The sequence below is a fragment of the Bombus pyrosoma genome, linkage group LG7 (assembly GCF_014825855.1).
Source record: "Bombus pyrosoma isolate SC7728 linkage group LG7, ASM1482585v1, whole genome shotgun sequence".
Lineage (NCBI taxonomy): Eukaryota > Metazoa > Arthropoda > Insecta > Hymenoptera > Apidae > Bombus > Bombus pyrosoma.
This window is the reverse complement of record NC_057776.1, coordinates 9,460,340-9,473,653: the sequence shown is the minus strand read 5'-3', so window position 1 is coordinate 9,473,653 and position 13,314 is coordinate 9,460,340. Positions and strand designations below refer to the sequence as shown.

At 43.1% G+C, this 13,314-nt stretch overlaps 1 protein-coding gene across 5 annotated transcripts in view; it reads right to left on the bottom strand.

Moving 5' to 3' along the window:
• LOC122569185 (discoidin domain-containing receptor 2-like) overlaps positions 1 to 13,314 on the bottom strand; it is a 158,214-nt gene that overhangs the window by 43,238 nt on the left and 101,662 nt on the right. For all 5 annotated transcript variants that reach the window (XM_043729810.1, XM_043729809.1, XM_043729808.1 and 2 more), the window contains 2 exons: positions 6,949 to 7,096; positions 5,867 to 6,174 (listed from right to left, as the gene is read on the bottom strand). In XM_043729810.1, coding sequence (XP_043585745.1) covers positions 5,867 to 6,174; positions 6,949 to 7,096 — 456 coding nt within the window. The remainder of the gene's footprint in view (positions 1 to 5,866; positions 6,175 to 6,948; positions 7,097 to 13,314) is intronic.

The following is a 13,314-nucleotide window of genomic DNA, read 5'->3' as shown; positions in this document are numbered from 1 at the left end:
AGTGCACACGCATTTCTTCTACAAGTCAACGCGCTTATCTTGCTGTTTTTCAAATTGTCGTTGCGCTTGTGAAACAGACTCGATTGCATCAAGTTGCAGTTCGAGGGAGCCGAGTAGTTCGCGTGAACGATCTCTCGTACTGCAACACGTACATATATAGAATCCTTTGACGAGTACATTGTTTCACAAGCAAATTCCATCTCCGGTATATACGAACCTACAGTCTCTGAAAAGAAACTACGTGTTTGCAAGCCAAAAAGTCCCGTAATAATTAGAAAGTTAGCGGCTCCTTTCGCAGTTCGTTTGCAGCTAATTTCTTGTCGTCTTTCAAGACGACGACGGCGACGCGACGTCTCCTTTTTGTCCCGAATGGGAGAGGCCCGCCCCTTTTGGCAACGACGGGCAAAACGCCGCTCGTCAGGGCTTTTTTAAACGCGTGGGAGGAGAATAGCGTTTCGTATCGCAGTCTATTATCGCCCGTAGGCGGCGTGTTTCGCTGGTTGGTTCCGTCGAAGGGGAAAATGTTATTTGGATATCAAAGATGCGCCACGGGCAAAGCCCCGACACAGCCATTGTGCGAGGGGTTCCGGTTTATGAGCTTGCGAAACTACGCCGGTAGACGGGGTCACTCTGTATATAAAACCTGACGACGCGGAAGGGAATCTGGAGGACGATCGGGTGTTCGGGTGCTTCTGTTTCCAGGCTCGACCGCCAAGAGGGCACCGACATGGCGGTTTCAGAGGGCGGCCGCGTCAAAGAGCGTCCTCCCGTTCATAGTTTATTATGCGCGCTTGTTACCGTATTCTCTCTTTCTCTCTCTCTATCTCTCTTCTTCTGTCCTTCTCTTCTTCTCTGTTTCTCTTTTCTCTCATTCTTTTACAATATTCGCGATGGCCCGCGAGCATGCATATTTGCGTACGCTAGCGACCGGGATAAGTGAAGAATTTCGTACGCGTAATTTTTATCCATCCGTTTTGACGGTCTCGCGAACACGTCACGTATCTACCGCTGCCCCCAGGTTCGTTTCAATTGCACGCGTTCTGCGGTCGAACGGCGAAAAAGCGCTTACCGTGGTCGTTCAGAGGAAGACCGCTCTCCCACGATCGCAACACGTCGAATCCGAACGCAAACGCGTTTTTCGCCCGCCGCTGTTCGCCGCCGCGCGTATTTGCGTTCCGCGGTGAACGCGCTTTTCCTGCAGGCGGGAATTTTTTTTTCTACCCTTCCCCCCCTCTCTCTCTCTCTCTATTTTGTTCGTCCTCCGGTTCGCTCAGTTTGTCGATCTTCGGCATTAATTGCCTTGAAAAACGTGGGCCGTGCGCGCGCCAGCCAAGCCCCGTCGAAATGTCCCGATGATTTTTCCTCTACCCAACCCTATCCCCACCTGTCCCACTGGTCATGGCTGAATAAAATATCGTCAGCTTCACCGTGGCCGCGCGCGTGAAATTGCTGATACCGAAAATATAGTCTCTTCCTGTGTTGGCCGGTGGTGCGCGCCTGTCGAACAGCGCGGCCCCGAGCTGCGGAGATCGAACGTTTCAATTAAACGGTGTTATTTATTCGGACAAAATGCTCCGCGTCAATGTATTCATGAGCGTGACGTCGTATGAAATTTTTAAAGTTCATCAGGCTGGTTATCAACGTTGCACACGGAGATACGCTGTTGCGAACACGAACGAACGTTGTCAGATAATCACGGTAACAATTATTGAAAATGATTTTTTGATGAGCGAGGATACGACCGATGTTCGATTAACATTGTATGATTTAGCCTTATTGATTGAAAGCCGAACAAGCCCGGGGCACCCTCGGCCACCCACGCACCCTGTCGCTTACGAAATACACGAAATACCCGGAACGCTTTTATCCGAATCAAAATTCGGCCACTCCCCATTTATAGTACATACTGTTCAATAATCGTCCATGCATATTTCATCGCACGCGCTACCAAATCTTTAAATGCGCTACGCCGACGAGCAAAACAGCCGCGCGAGTTAAAGCGGATTTGCGACGAGCACCCTGTGGATTGCGTGGCCTGGCAAACGCGCTCTACCGGCTGTGTTATTGCCGTTTCAAGTATTTGCGTTATCGTAGCACAGCGATGTTAACGGGAGCGAGAGTGTGTTCGCGTTTATCGTTCCGAAGAAAAAGATTACGATATTAATTACGATGTGTTCGCTTACGCGTTGCTTTCGCGTACGATAAATTATTTTCATATCGAAGCCGCGATGTTATTTCACAAAGTGACGAAACGAGATAAATGAAACATTTTTGATTATTTATCGTTTGGCATGTTATCGATTGTCTCTGGCGGGCTGTTCGTTTAAAAGTTGTATATAGGGGAGAAATTTAATTACGCGAAAATAATTAATTCTATATAAGAATGTTGTAAGCGTCCCGTGGAACGTGATCTCGTTACCGCCGCGCGAAAATCCCTTGCCGTAGAAACTCGAAGATTGTATAAGCGACGCTTCTTTGACTTTTTTACTCGGTTAGGAAGTGGTAAAAAGCTCCGTCGAGATATAGACGGTTTACGGGCAAAAGAGTCTTGATTGACTTTTGGCAAAAGAGATTTAGAATCGGTTAGCGAGGTGCTAGGAAAGATAGGTACCGGGGGTTTGCTTTCTTTCCTTCCTTTTTCTTTTCTTCGCTCTCTCTTCGATTCTTAGGTTTCTGTTCTTTTTTCCCTCTTATCCTCTACCTTCTCGTCCCTATTATCTTTCCTATTATACTATTTCTTTCCTCTTTTTTTCTTGCCTTTCACCCTTTTCTGTTCCTATTCTATCTTCTCTCAAAAGACTTCGCTTATATCAGTTAGATAATCCATGATCTGCGCGGAGCTAATCCTAGATATTCATCGTCAGTTTCTCAACTTTGAAATACTTGAAACTCAGGCATACGTAATACACAGGCACATCAAAATCAAAATTGGAAACAGATCCACTTTCCAGTAATTTGAGGAAACCAACAAAAACCAACTCGACAGCGATCGAAATCAAATCATTTTGCGGAACGTGCTACAAATTGATGATCGACTAATACGCGTTGCTAATAAACTTTTACACGTTTGAATATTTCAACAGCTACGATTTAATCCTGTCACGTTTCATCGGTTATTTTCGACCCGATTATATCTTTCTAACGTCAAAAGATACATTCGGTTTGGACAGAATACGAAGGAAGCATTTTCATTAGCGCGCACGATTTCTCGTCTCAATTTTATGTCAAACACACGGTTTTAAACGTTACGAATTCTTTCTGTTTGCTAAAATCAGAGCAAGATTGAAATACAAATGGAACGTAGCAGGGTTAAATATAGCTGTCTGCTTCAAATCCTTCGATTATTCTCTTCGCTATCAATAAACATTAAAGCTTTTACGACCATTGTCTTTAAGAGTTACATTATCCTTCTGGTTGTCGATATACCGGTGACAAATCGCTGGGTCAGCAACGATTCGTCGAATCGGATAAATCTGCAGTTTTGATCTCTTTGTGCATGGTAATCGTGAATTTTATTCCGCGGGCGGAAATAATTCCATTGTCGGGCCGATTTCGCATTCGAGTCGCATGCGTCCGCCGCTATCGTGTTCGTATCAATGCAGAGGGTGGCGTGAAGCCGTGGGGGTTGAAAGAGAGAGGCGAACAGATCGAGTGGCGGATGTATTTGCATTATATTATCGAACTTAACGCGGACGACGCGGAAGGGTCGCGAAATCGCAGCGAAACGGAAATTGTACAAGGGATCGAATTATTGGCCAAGCGACGAAGAATGTCACGAATAACATGAGTCCGCCAACTCATTTCCGGTTCGTCGTCACGCATTGGATTATAACCGTAACGAACGACACGCGGCAACATTTCCGCCGCGCCCTCGAACGACCGGCGATAGCGTTTTTCTGCTCGCGCACGCGCGCGCTGGAATTAGATTTTCGAATTTACATTAATTTTACGGGACCAAAAAAAAAAAAAAAAAAAAAGAAGGGAGAGGAAGGAAGCGTCAGAATCAAGGCTCGCGTGAACACACTTTAATACCGTCCGGCATGCGTGTAATGCCTCGCGTATTTTTGTAATTAACGAAGCACGGGGGAATTAAAGCGAAACTTTCCTTGACTCGAGCTCGTCTCGAATTCATGGCATTTTGAAGCGGGAATGAATTAGTAACAGTCATATCGTTACTCTGCTCTTTCCCAACGACGATCGTTCGTAACGTTGTTAGCAAACGTAACGTAGTGGAATTTTTATATACAGGCTGTCTCGCAGCATGTATGATTCATCCTGATTCAGTCGAACGCTTGGCAGTGAGTATAAATATAACAAGAGGAAACGTTCTTTAATTTTTCGTTAAAACGCGATAGATTATCGTACGAAAAATCTTCCAATCCATGTCTGTATTCGTAATGTATAATTGTGTAACGAAATCATACTATCATAGTAATACCACTTTGTCATTAAGAATTATTCGACCATAGGAAATAAGTTAAAACTCGAAAGAAGTATCGAACGACACTGGTCTTCTCACAGATTCTGTGTAGTAGATATAGATAATTTATCTGACATTTCCATGTAGCAACCTAACATAATTTCTATTTATACAAATGGATCATTTTCGTTAAATCGAATGACCGGCAGAGAGGCATAAAGATTCACGATACCAACGTTGAAAGAGAAAAGGGAGCGAATTCGAGCGTTAATGCGTTCGGCTTAAAAGCATATGCTAATGAAAGCTAGATCGCCGATGATGAAAGTAAGTCGCTGGGCTGTTTAATAACAGAGATCACGTGTCCCGATTATTGCTGCTTTTAAGCAATATCGCGCGATCTAGCCAATAAGGCACGCTTCGAAGATACCCAACTACAGGAATTACCGTTTCAAATTGTATTTATATTCAGCCGGCGTCTGACTGATAAAGCGTCGAGTGGAATATTCGATCAACCGTGGGGGGATACGGAGAAGGAAGAGACGCTTCGAAACGACCAAGCTAGAGCGAGCTAACGGTAAAAGGATCTCGAACAACTGTGGATGGTGAGCCTGTTGATCGTGCGCTGCTTGCGCATTCCTTACGAGGGTTGCAGGGATAACGTCGCCAAAGCGAGGGTAAACGATTTCGCTTTCTGTGTGTTTACGCTGGCGACAAGGGCGTGGATACGTAATTAGACGTGAAACCTGTTCCTTCTTAATTCCCACTTTATCTTTATTTTACCGAGATCCACGATTTATAAAGGTATCGTGGAATTTTATTTCGGGTCTTTTATTTCAACCATCGAATGATGTTTCCCAGCGCTTTTACGTGTGGAATTTCGTTAAAGATTCACGTCGCGCCGAGGGTCAGAGGCAACGACCTCTTCGTAATCGCGTTAAATTGCCATCTTGAAATAACTTGGAGGTAATTAAGGCGAGCAGAGAAATACTGCGAGGTATGGAAAATACCTTGTGTGTGTTAGAGTGTTAGAATAATAGATTCTTGCGGAGGTTCGCTATGTACAGTCGGCGATGAGAAAAAATTTGTACAGTTCGTACAGAGTACATTATCGTAATTCTATAGAAGTTCGTAAGATTGTACAATCTAGGAGAGCAACTTATAGAAAGAATATTATACAAACTTTTGAAATTCTCCGTCATAACCACAAAACTTTCGGTGATTTAATAATGCAAAATTAAGTGAAAGAAGATTGCGAATGAAACACGATGTCGTTTCTTAAATCTCTCACGCTCGACGTTACATGTACACGATATTGTACTTTAATAAATATCGTTAATTAATTAAACGACAAAGATATTCGTTTGCGATAAAACTTGCCCCAAATTTTATTACTACGCTCTCAGACGATTAACGAATGAAGAATTCAACGATCAGTAAAACACTTACCTGAACATCCTTGGTGAACTGATTGTTGCAGTAGATGTGGATGGCCGAGAACTCTCTAACCTTGTCGAATTCGAACTTGATCTCGACCGGTTGTCCACGTGTGTCGTTTCTCCATCCAACCCATCCCTGCGTGCGATCGTTATCGTAGTATCCCAGTTTGAAGTTATCAGGACCCGTCCTGCCGTCTGTCAGCTGGCCCAGTCCACGTCGTAGCTCCCCGTCCCAGTGTCCATCGTAGGTGGCATCGAAGAATTCCCATCCATTACCCCTTTTATCACCTTGCGGCATCGAATAGGATACCACGCCATCTGCGATCAGGAGGTCAAGGTGTAAAGTCACTGCTGAATGGTCATCCTCCACCTTTTAATGACTCGTGTAAAAGCTTCGACTCTGTCGGCTGACATCGTTATGATCGTATAGAAACACGATACGGGATACGTTGGAAGTTTCGACAATGCAGTGAAAGGAACAAAGATTAATGATACACGATATTTTAATGAATATACAATCCGTAGATGTTAATTTTTTGATACCGCGTGAATGTAATTAACGGAATATGCACGATGGAAAATGATACGAGGAATAATGGACGTTTTCAATTAAACGTTGAAACTAAAAGGATATTTTATCCGAAGCAACATCGTTGGTTGATTAAGATTTCGCTTAAACGTAGAAATTTGCAGTTTTTTTTTTTTATTATGACGATCATTGACATACGCTCGCGAGCGTGCAAGGAAGAAAGATAGAGAGAGAGAGAGAGAGAGAGAGAGAGAAAGCGCGCAGTCGATGCAAGTCTGGCAAAATACCCGAAGGCGTTTGAATTCACAATTAATTGGACTCGCACGCGTTGCAAACGTGGAAGACACAATAGTAGGTCTATGTTACTTGGTGTGTACCTTTCCGTTTGGTTAAACGTTTAATTCGATGTTGGTTCATCAAAGGAAGAAAGGGATAATTGTACAAGCAAGATTCTGAAAAGCAAATTTGCGCACACGGCAATGGCATAAGGGTTAATGGACAGTCCAGTGAGTATTCTAAGCGGCGGCAAGTTCAACGAAAATTGGAGAGTGCAAACAGCTTACCGCTCCAGTAACATCCGTAGAGCTCGACCCGCATGCAAACCGTCCGCGTGTGATGGCTGTAGGGCAGAAAACGGATCTTGCTCGCCCACAGAGGCGGCTCCAGCTCGTGCTTGGACTCCAAATACGTGTTCGTGTTACCCTGTATTACCTGTAACCGTGGAAACCTTGGTTAAAGACCAGGACAATTCCGGACTTCGGCCTAACCTTTGAGTTCTGTCGTTCCAGCCTCGTGAGAGAACGTGGCATTTCCTCTCTCTCTATTTCTTTCCCCCTTTCCCTCTCACCCCACTGTCCTAGATACCTTCAACTTAGATCATTAGGAACATATACGTCACTCGGGGACACTCTAACTTTGTTCAACTCTCGAACAGCATCGAGGAAAGTTTCAACGAATCGCCGGGCCGATTCGTCGGTCGTACAGCAATTTCTGACTCTTGCTTGGTCAGACTTTAGGTCCTTCCGGCACCTAAGCCAAAGACATTTGAACTTAACCCAAACCAAAAAGCAGCAGCACGCGGCACGGTGCGATGTTTCGCAACGGGACGTGCTTCGAACGAATGGTTCACGAGGGGAACGTTTTCGACGTGGATCCTTCAGCTTTCCCGTGCGCGAACCTTTCAACGTACGTATGTGACGCGACGGCAATGGGAAAAGCTATAATCGGCGCGCGTCAATGTGTCTGCGACAAGTTCGGCCCCTCTTCTGTCCGCACGGTATTCTGTCAAAGCACCTCCCTCGCTCGTGATGACATTTATATCACCGGGAAGATGCGTTTCTGCACTTCGGCACATACTGGCATACCATCGTCTGACCGTGGACATCCCGTCACAAGGCGGACACCGCGTTCCATCGCATCAGACGGGGGCTAAGGACTAATTTCATCCCACATTCCACCACGTTAGGTATGATGAGGGAGAGAGTGGGAAGCGAGCCGGGAATCGACGTGGGTTGGATCACAGAGGCACAGACAGGTCGAGGAAGAGCGACAGACGTATATAGCAAGAGAGATATAGTCCGAGGGTTTGAGTTAAACGTCCATCGCCCGCATTCTCTGATCTTCGTCAGGGAGACGAACATATTGCGGATACTCCTCTCTCTCTCTTTCTCTCTCTCTTTATCTCTCTCATTCCCTTCCCTCTATATCCTGGTATACGTTTCCACGTCTACGTCTTGGAACGTGCACATAGTGATGCAATATTGATTTCACGTTGTGGATTTATGAATAAAATAAGCGGTTTATCTGACGTTGGGAAAGGCTGGTGTGGACGGCGTGCAGAAACTCTAAGGTGGAAAAGGGGTGCAAGGTCCCTGGAGATCACGCGAAGTGGCGTTGCCCATGGCGAGTAGATAGCTACCGCCACGGAGATACTCTTGTGTACACGGTATACGTCGTACACACCTCGACACACGGATACACGTGTAGGTACACAAGGGGCGAGCGGATAAATCTACGTGGATGTGTGGACAAACCGGCAGTTTCTTGTGTGTTGCGGCCCAGCGTGCAACACAGTTGCGTGACGGAGCATTTTGCGGCTGGCACGACACATTCTGTGCACGTTTCCTATCCCTCCCGCCCTTTAACATATACACGTTCCGTACCATCGGCCAGCCTCTGTCTCTTTTTGGTACGACTAAGCATCGACTTCGACTACTATTACCGCCTCTACTCCCACCGCGCTCTTCCATTCCTTTGTACCACCGGCGTCACTCCATGTATAACCGAGAGGCCGTTTCTTTCGATTTGTTTGCGCGGTTATTGAAATACCTTTTCCACCTTGTTTTTCGTCGACTGTTTGCTCTTCCTGATATTGGATTACTTGGTCCACTGTTTCTAGCGTGTTTCGAATGTTGCTGTTGATACTTTTATTTTTTGTTAGGGGAGATACCAGCTTTTTAGCGGGATAAAGGTAGTTGTTAACCGATAGAATTTCTCTGCAATATGTTTTCCAAGTGTCATTTTTCTTTTCTTCCTTCGCATTGTAATTTGTTTATTTGGGCTTTTCGCATTAACGTTCATTGTATTTCGAGAGCAGTAGATTTCCTTTAAAAATATCATCAAATCGGTAAAGCGGTTAACAGATTGAATTCTTCGGGAAAAAATAATACGTTTGATGCAAGCTTTATAATTTCAAAAATGACCGAAACAATACCTCGTTGGAAATCCGATCATTTATATGTAATATAAATTCAGAATACAGCATACGTAAATAAATTACAATGTACCGCATTCAATAAATATGACGTAACTTTAAGAAATATTCTATTAACCTAACCGTACCAAAAATGTTTTCTACGAGTATGACACGGACACGGGTCGTCGAATACGGAACGTGCTTGCCATACATATCGACTTCTCTTTATAAATATATAATTAAGGTTTTTCAGCGCCGGAGAGCAAGTTTTAGGCTTTTTCCACCCCGAAGCTGATCCTAGCCGACTCGCAGGTCATCGCTTCCTTCGAGAAACTACCACTTGGAAAGCGCTCCCCGAGGTGAACCCTTACTTCTTGGTCGGCATATACCTTACAGAACGCAGAGTAGCAACCCACCACCCTTCTGTCTGGGGTCGATTCTTTCTCATTTCGGGCACCCAGGGACCCGTACCGGTAGCATGTTACACCATCACCGCTGCCACGTTTTTCACTGGCGTAGAAGCGTAAGTTTGTTCTCTTGGAATTTAATGAGATTGCCACGTGCGAGCAGAATTTAATTTCTCGAAATGGACCCGCTAAATCTATCGCCTATGCGAAGATTCGTTCTCAGAATATTCTCGACCTTTGCTTTCTTTCTTCTTGACGTCACATTGAAATTGGTAATCATAATCATACACACGCAGTGGAACTGTATTCGTTGGAACGAAATCTTTATTTACGGTCGATTGAATAAACTCGCAGATCGAGTACATTTATTTGAACGTGAATTTCTATCATGCGAATCCTGATTATACGTATGTATCGCTTGATACGCTCGGATAAATGGAATTCTACCCTTTTCGCACCGAAATTACCACCTCGCAATTTCTAAAATTTAGTTGCAAGATCTAAATTCTTTTATCGTCAAATTAATTGCTGCCACGCGAGAGAGTTTATTTGAAGACTGGTAACTGGTAACTTGTGACTTGTGAAATTTCGCTAATACCATTGGCTCGCGCGGGTTCAGACAATTGAATTCGTTGATGCAGGTCAAGTTAATGCTTGTACAATCATCGTTAATACACGAAAAATAAATCGTGTCTAATACCGAAAATTCTATCATTGCGTGCCATTCTACTTCCTCGTTCGTTCCACGATCGAAGTTGAAATGTCAACGAGGCAATTTATCCCGCGTATATCCAGACCGTCTGCTGTACGTCGTAGGTCTCGTATGATAAACACCGAACAAAGTACGATACTTTCGCGAGGGTCGACGCCATTGAACAGATGCACGCCATTCTTCCGCGCATTAGCCTTCAGGGCGATGACTGAAAAGGGTAGATATTACTTTTCATTACCTTGGCAGCGCGAGACCTTCGAAACGCTAGACGACCTTGCAACTCTACCTGTTCGCTACTACGTTTACACAACCGAATACGTTTACAGGAAAAGAGGGAAAGCCGTGGAGACGGAGAGGGAGACGTCGCGTGCCCTTCTAATGCGATTTCCTGCTACTTTTACTTTCCCCTCTCGATGCACGAATGCGTGCGTGCGTGCATGCGTAGCACGCCAGTGCATGCGCACAGGGGTCAAGTGTTAAGCGCTGAGCAATTATAGCTGATATCGATCTGCGTTATTGTTCGGGGTTCTCCGGTTCACGAGTGTTTGCTCGTGTGATACGTATTATCTGCCACTGTTCCCTTTCGTCTGACCATTATCATCGATATAATGGGAAGCGTGCTGATAAAATGTTTGGAGCAATTCCATCGTGGCATTAATATTCTTTCGTTGACTGTTCGTTAGTTATGTGTGGATTAAGCATTTCTCTTTATTTTCTATTTTTCCTCATATTTTTTATACGAAGGTGATAGGGGAAGAACGTGATAAGTGAAATCTTTTGTTCTTATAAGGGAGCAATTTCAAAATTCAAAATGTTATTAGATAATAATTTTTTTTTACAGGAAGACCATGTTTTTATTTGGTTTTTCGGGTTAATTATATATTTTGTCTATTTTCTTGAACATTTTCAATACTGAAGAGATTAATACACGCTAGTAATCCCATTGACATTTTCATAAAACTTCGCGGATTTACTTCCTACTGTTAAAAGATTTACATCGTTGTACCTAACAGACTGTTCTTTACGATGCACTTTCTCTAAATTATAAAAAGATCAACGAGAAAAAACTTATCATCTTTTCTTCCTGAGATGTTTAAATCGTGAATTAAGAAAGCGGAACTGCAGAAGTTAAAAAAGTATTTGGAACAATTCAACGTGCTCGAAATTTGTTGAAAAATTTTTTTAATTAAAGCAGCACTCCATGGGAGCGCATATAACAAAAAGAAAAAAGATAAATAAACCTTTACCACGAGTTTATTACGTATTAAGCAAGTGAGATTGTAAGGCGTATGAAGCAAGTTGATCTTGTTAATAACTCGGGGACACGAGACGAGACAATATCAGCGAAGATAGCCGTTGTTTTGTATGCCTTTCATTCATCATTCAAACACTATAAAATTACATCGTGGTCTCGTTCCGCGACTATCAAAGATGCGATGTATTTTTGAAGAAGCAAACGACGCGGAAAGCCTCTCAAGAGCGATTGTTTAGCCTCGAACGAGTTTTGTTATTGTCTCGCTACGGAATCAAGGTATCTACCTTTACCTCGTTCTTTCCAGCTATATCTATCGTATACTATATAAAGATATGTTTGTAGTAACATCGTTATTCAAGTCCTCATTTTTATGGCCAGGGAAATTGAATGTAAACATCGTATCGAGCAACCGAACGTTAATTGGAAGCCACCGAAAAAAGATCATCTTTCGTTCGTGTGACGATCGAAAATAAATTCAAGATTCGTAGCACAAATACAAGAGAAATTATTGTATTGTACTTAGTAGAAAGGAATTTAGCAAAAAGATACTGGAATAGATTTTACATAATATTCCTTTTGTTACAGAAAAGTATTCCAACATTTTTCACAAAAGTTTATCATAAAAAATTTGTATGAATAATGTGCAATGTGTGTTGTACGAATCCTGATTATATCGGTAAAATTTGAAAACAGTTCGAAAACGTATGTACAAGTTACCAGACATTTATCGCAAACACACGTTCACCGAGCAAAAATAAAAGAACGGAATGAATAATGAGCTCAAACATATAATTAGTGTGAAAGATGGTCTCGCTGAATATTGTGATTTATTTATATAGCGAATAATTGATTATTCAAACTTGCAATGAATATCGTGTAACTTCAGGTTTGTTTCAAATTTTACCGATATATAGTCTTGATAATCGTGTCTCGTTACAGTACTAACGAGATTTCAATATGTTTTCTACAACACGCGCCATACATATTCATAAAAAATATCTATAAGCGTTCAAACGCTTTAAAATGTAACTCGATGGAAACTGAAGTTTGACGTCCATTTTATTTCACTTGAATTGCAAGAGATTGAGAATGACGAGAATAACTTGCTCGCGAGGATATTAACAACGACGAATCAAAAGTAGAAATGGATTTCGCTGAATCGAGATACTCGAAACTCCTGTGTCGTCGAGACACTCGCGCCTCTTTGAAAATCGTTTAGCTTCATAGGTTTGGACGAGCTGTCGATCGAAAGTTAGCAACTTTGATTCCGTTTATATGGATGGAAAGCAACGTACGGGAAAACGCTAAAGAGATCGCTTATCCCCGAAGAGATGCTTGGAGGAAAAATTCGGTGAGCCAGGCGTTCCAACGTCCTCCACTTAAGATACGCGATTTTCAAGTACCTATAACTTATGCCCATGACCGTTTTTGCCTATCGAGCCGGCGTATAAAAGAAATTTATTGCATCGGAGCGTGTACGTCGCGTACCATGGACGAGCGTTTCCGTGAACCGCTACATTCGCGATGTTATTGGATTTTCGGTTCTCGATAGAACGATATTTTTACGAGAACGTTTTACTTATTTGCCTCCCACCGCTACTCGTAACTATATATCTGCAGATCCAGCTGATTACCTTTTACACGAATGCAAACATCGTATTCGCGGTAAATCGACGAGTTAAATCGACGAGTTAAATCGACGAACGCTGCTCCACGAGGAATTTCGTACAATTTGACAGTTCGAATACGTAATCCAATATGCGATATATCATATCACCTGTTTGCTAGGAGTGTGACATATTTCAAAAATCCTCAACTTCCACATATCTGTTACAATTAAATCTGTTAAAGCGAGATATT